The following is a 6,013-nucleotide window of genomic DNA, read 5'->3' on the forward strand; positions in this document are numbered from 1 at the left end:
AGTCCAATATGGTAAAACCTTTATGGCTTAAAGCTGAACCCTCTTACTGGCAAAATTAATATCGCTAAAACATTTTAACCTACTTCGTCTAATCCTTGCAGTAATAAAAACACGGGTTAGTGGTTACACTTAGATTCAGCAAATAAAGATCAATAAAGGAGCGGTTAAACATGAATCGCCTCGACTGGAGTCATCAATTTGAATCAACAAAGCCTTACAGTTACGGCAGACATTTTAACTGAATTCGAGTGTGGTAAAATTTTTATGGCGTGGGTGAACAAATATTAAGCCGTTAAGACTGAAATTGCTAAAACTTTTTAGCCTAGTTCGTCTAATCCTCGAAGTGATAAAAACTAGCTCGTGTTTGCATATTTCAGTGGAAAGGGAGGAGAACTTTTAGCGGGAAATTATTTATCTAGACGTACAAGTCGTAGAAGATGGTTCAACAATATACATAATTTATTAAAAAAAAACTGTATTGTATTCTGGAACGAGCACGTTGCTGCGTTTATTTCGGTGGGAGGAGTGTGGGCGGTCAGTTAATTACTGGCAATAAAAGAGCACTAACCTCCTGTGCAGGGACAGGGGACGAGAATGCGCCATTTTTTCTTTTCATTTCCCTTCCGCGTGAAAACACGAGCGCGAGAGGCCATCGTTACGCGTCGCGCGAGGAACGCTAAGACCGCGTGGTAATTTGCGCGCTACAGTTTTCACCTGGTATCATATTATATAAATTCCAACATGACTTGAAAGAGAATCGTAGTTTAACTCGCGTGTTGTCTACATGTGCTAATCAGCAATTTTTTTTAGTTGTTATCGAAGGCGATATGATGGTAGACGAGTCGTTTATCAACAATACAAGCAAAATCAGGAAACGTGGTGCTATCTTGAGAAGATTTAAATCGCACAGTCTCTACTGGCCTGGAGCGAACTCGGATCACAGAAGAATTGTGCGAGTCCCATACACCTTGGACACTGGATTCTTCAGTAGTTTTTTTGGTAAGAGAAAACGCATCATACAAAACATGATTTATATTACGCCTTCGTCAGTTTTACAGCCTTGATTATGCTAATATAGTAGGCGATTGTTGGATGGGAAACCCATTGCATTTTGTTGTGCGCAGAAAAGGACACTACCACGAGTAGGTAACAATCTGGTAAAATCCTGGGGAGTAGGGAAGGGGGGTTGGGGGGAGGGGGTAAGGGGGATAAAGACGAGACTTGTGATAAATACTTCAGTCATGTAGCTATTTGCTAGGAGAGGTCTCTTCACCAAGTAAAGCAGGCTGAGTCCGTAATGGGATATAATTTTGTGATTCTAGGTACCGGAAAAGTTGTCAAGGCCTTTAAAAAAGCCGTAGACCAATTTCACAAGAGGACATGCATCAGATTTGAGAAGAAAACGCGCAAAGACACAGACTACGTAGAAATTATTCAGGGTTCAGGGTAAGTAATCAGCTGAGAGTCATCAGTCTACGGGGTAACATGGGTGTAAAAAAAAAAAAAATAATGAAACTTAATCATAATCAAACTTACGAACGTGGCAACGAACGAAAGATTGAGAACGCATGATGGAGTATTAAAATGAAGAAACCGATGTAAGAACGAACGAACGATCGAGCGTATGAAAAAAACAACTAACCAAACAACCAATGAACGAACGAACGAGCGAACGATCGAACGAACAAAAAATGCAAGCAGCCAACCAAACAGCCAACGAACGAGCCAACGAACGAACGAAAGAACGAACGAGCGAACGAACGAGCGAGCGAACGAACGAACGATCGAGCGGACGAGAAAAAGCAAGCAAGCAAGCAACCAACGAACGAAAGAACGAGCGAACGAACAAAGCAACCAACGATCGAACCGACGAACGAACGAACCGACGAACGAACCAAAGGACAAACCAAACAAATGACAAACTATAACTAACGATCCAAAGAACCCGACAAGAACGAACGAACAAACCAACGGATCAACTGAGCAAACCAACGAACTAAAGAACCCGACAACCAACCAACCAACGAATGAATTAAAAGGCTAGCTAATCAGTATTTAAAAGATCGAGGTCAGTCACTAGTTATGAACTTCTGTAGCCTACTTGGCTATTTGGTAGATTCATCCCTTGTAGGTAAAGGATAAAGTCTGCATACGAGCCAAGTGGCTCATCAGGCCGGAGTTTATCTCGATTTCAGCAACATGAAGCGACCAGGAGTATTTCGGCTCCCCCCTGGATGGGATGCTAGTCCATTGCAAGGTTACCCCCAGCATTAAATTCGCCGGTACCCATTTATACACCTGGGTGGAGAGAGGCACTGTGAGAGCTGTGTCTTGCCCAAGAACACAACACAATGTCCCCGGCCAGGGCTCGAACCCGGACAGCTCACTCCGGAGTCGAGCCCACTAACCATGAGGCCACCGAGTATGCCTTTTCACCTAAACCAAGACAACTAGTCTTGTTCTAATCAGGTTTCCTCCATTCTCTCCCAGATGTTGGTCTCAAATCGGACGGCGCGGCGGCAAACAGCAGGTTTCTCTGGGCAAAGGGTGCGAGACAAGAGGGAGAGCTATCCATGAACTTATGCACTCAATTGGTTTTTTACACGAGCAGAGTCGACTGGACAGAGATCAACACATTATTGTTTTAAGTGAAAACATCCTAGAAGGTTAGTGAGTACATTCTCTGAATAAATATAATATCACAGGAGGGACAATGAAAGTTCATTTTGAACAGGCTATTTCAACTTAGGTGGCAGTATACTTGTGGCCGAGTGGTTGGGGCGCATGATTTGAAATACGGAGTTCGCGGGTTCAAGTCCCGCTCTGACCACTAAGTTGGAGTTGTTTCTTGGTAGACCCTTGTTCAACTCCTCGGTCATACTTGTAAATAGCTGACTGGTCTGACTCCTGCAAATTGGGATTTTTAAGCCCATATATTTTGTTTAATTGAGATATTTGTTTCTTTCAGTTTAAGTGGCATGCCTGAGAACTGGCTAAGGGTAGCTAAGTGCATTGCGCATTATAAACATTCAACCTTTAATAACATTTTTACATTTTTAACGCTATCTGATATACGGCTCTGATTGACGCTTGTAACTCTCAGGCTTAATCATAAGGCGAGCCTGGCTGGCCAAATTTATGATATAAATCTTCTTATTCACAAGATTAAATTAAACTCATGTATTACCTCGATTTATGTTGCCTTTTTCAGATAAGATATCCGAATTTAAGACGTATCGCCAAGATAACGGCAATTTACCGTATGACTTCCACTCGATCATGCATTACAGCAACAAGTTCTTCAGCAAAAACGGTCAAAATACGTTAGAAGCGCGCATCGATCCCACAATGCGTCTTGGGCAGGGCGAAGGATTTTCAGCTTTAGATGTTGTCAGGATAAACATTTTTTATAGATGTCCTGAACTGAGAGAAAATTGTAAGTATACAGTCTTATGACTATCTCATTATAACAAATAAATGACTTCTCTACTGCTTCTTTTTAAGGCATTCTCTCCCCAGGTCATCTTTTCTGCTGGGCGGAAGTTGAGGATCGCAGGAAGCATGAAAACTAATTTGGTCGCCGTCCCGGTCGGTCGCCTGGAAACTTCTCTTGCACCGTAATTTTTCAAATCGGTTTTTTTTTCTTGCCAAAGAAAAAACGTTTAATGTATACGTACAGTAAATTTCGCGCTGTCCATCCGTCTAACCTGTCATTGGTAGCTCTATCCGTATAATGAAAGAGATGGAAAAACAATCCGATTGCGACCCCGAGATTTGATTCTAAACGTTCAAATGGTTCTCCACCTCTTCAAAAACAGTTCAAATCATTGCTTATGCAAAGAAGTTACAGTGCGATGTCCGACTCATATTGTGTCCTCCCGATCTGGAAATCTTTTATAGTACTAACAGCTTTTTTTTTTTTACAAATTATTTGTCCTATAGTGGTGCTATATTTTGTGACTGTATACACTTCTGATGTGCGCTATGCCGGAACAGACCTTAAAGTTGATATACTCCTTGCTGGCACAGCTGGGGACTCGGGCGAGGTAGAATTGGAATCTACTGACAAAGTCCCAGATCCATTTGAAAGAGGAACGTAAGACAACATTATTGTTACTTTGCATGCAATACAACAAACTTAAAGTTGGATTAAATTCTCAAGTCATACCTCGCCTGAAATTTTAGACTATTAAGCTGACGCCAGATGATTTGCCACGTTGTGGAGGGATGAAATACATTACGTCGTTTGGCATGATAAGATGTCATAACTTTCACGTGTTTGCCACTAAAATATACATTTTTTGTTGCTTTTCGCGTCACCATAAGTGCTCCCGTTCAGACTTAAATTGTCTGGTTAAGGACTGCTTCGCTTATGAAGCAACAATGCCAGGAACAGATTGCGATGTGATCAGACTCTGAGTATCACGATTCCATTACCTTGTCATGGTTAATCTTCGTCAATCGATCGTTAAGCTTTCGCGACGCTCAGTCTGTTTACATGACGGTCCGGTGAAGTTCTCTTTACTTATCACTGAATCCCCTTTTTCCTTTGCTTTTAGTAGTCAAACATTTCCAGTAATTTCCCCCTATATTGGGAAGCTTAAGACGATTCGTGTCAGGCTGGCTGACTCCACCTGGTATAACTGGTGGAAGCCTAATGGATGGAAGTTAAACAAAGTGAGTAACGTTTTGTTTAATAATTCATTGGTTTTTTTTGCTTTTTCCCCTTGGGGGACTAGCTTCCATAACAGCATCAATAATCTAGTAACCGGATTGTTTTCTAACTGTGTATAAAAATTGAACTAGGCTACTGCCAACGAATTCGAAGCTGGCGCTAGCCGAAGTATTCTCGAAGTAGTAGACATTGGTGAAGGAACAATCTGGTCGCGCGAAAATTGGGGCGAGAGCTAAAAATCGACTGAGTCGGGGTGCTAGTGATGTTCCCTCCCTCGCCCCACTCCCCGCTTCGTCGATGCTTTTGCTCTAGCCCCAATTTTAAGGCTTCCCTAACTTTTTATCCGTATCCACCTTACTCCCGGGTGATGAAAGGAGCGGCGAAATTTACATATCTCGCCTAAGAACACAAAATAATTTCTGAGCCTGTCCAGAACCCAAATCTCTACAACATTACGGCCGGAAAAAAACGCGATAAAAAGCTCCAAATCATGTATTTTATAGGAATCAGCAAGCTTTACCAAAGCGTACTTGTAATTTGCTATTCTGACATGAATAACGGCTTACAAGAGAAATTAGGAGACACACACTTGAGACTTGAGACTTTCGATTGTCACAGTTTGTCACGGTTTCAGAAACCTTATCGGATGCATTCAAGTTCCTTCTTTCTCAAGATACCCTTATATCTCTTACATTTTAAATACTCACTGTGTTATGTTGTCCTCCAGGTTGAAATAGAAACACCAGACAGGAAGAAATTACAAATGAAGTACAATAAATGGATGAACCCTGGAGATTATGTTATTCTAAAACCGTAGAGATGACTGGGGCGCAGAATATCTAATCAGCGCTCATAGCCCTTAAGCAAGTTTTCCACGCGAGTCGAGGAGGAAAATATTCGCCAGAAAAAAACAAAAACAAAAAAAAAAGATGGTTAATACACAACATAGATAGTTAAATTAATAAACAAGGAAAATAGTAAAGTTTTATTTAAATTGAAAGTCAGCATCAAAACTAATTACATTTTATTAGAATAGATCATAATGTTAAAAAATTTTTTATGTGTTTTGAAACCCATAAGAAAGTTATTGAACTGGAAACATGTAAAAAAGGCATAACTATATACTTTTTTCCCAGAAAAAAATATTAAACAAATACTATTGGAAAATAATTGAAAGGAGGCCTAACAGAGACATTAACGGGCTTACATATGTGATCAGCAATTTTAGTTTAATGTTATATTTTTTTATAGTCTAGTTATTAAAATGTAAGGAAAAAAAGTACAAATCACTGATGGCATCTGCAAAATGATAGCGCAAATTTTTTTCATATCTAAAAA

The 6,013-nt window shown here is 40.5% G+C and overlaps 1 protein-coding gene across 1 annotated transcript; it reads left to right on the forward strand.

The window, feature by feature from the left end:
* Positions 1-680: 680 nt before the first annotated feature.
* Positions 681-5,258, forward strand: LOC145489156 (hatching enzyme 1.2-like; the record flags this gene model as incomplete). The annotated part of the gene is made up of 6 exons (XM_081468075.1): positions 681-999; positions 1,323-1,446; positions 2,491-2,666; positions 3,212-3,436; positions 3,943-4,096; positions 4,560-5,258. Coding segments are annotated over 6 exons (1,233 nt in total), but the record flags the coding sequence as incomplete, so codon positions are not given.
* Positions 5,259-6,013: the final 755 nt, after the last annotated feature.

This window comes from Orbicella franksi, chromosome 6, assembly GCF_964199315.1.
Source record: "Orbicella franksi chromosome 6, jaOrbFran1.1, whole genome shotgun sequence".
Classification (NCBI taxonomy): Eukaryota; Metazoa; Cnidaria; class Anthozoa; order Scleractinia; family Merulinidae; genus Orbicella; species Orbicella franksi.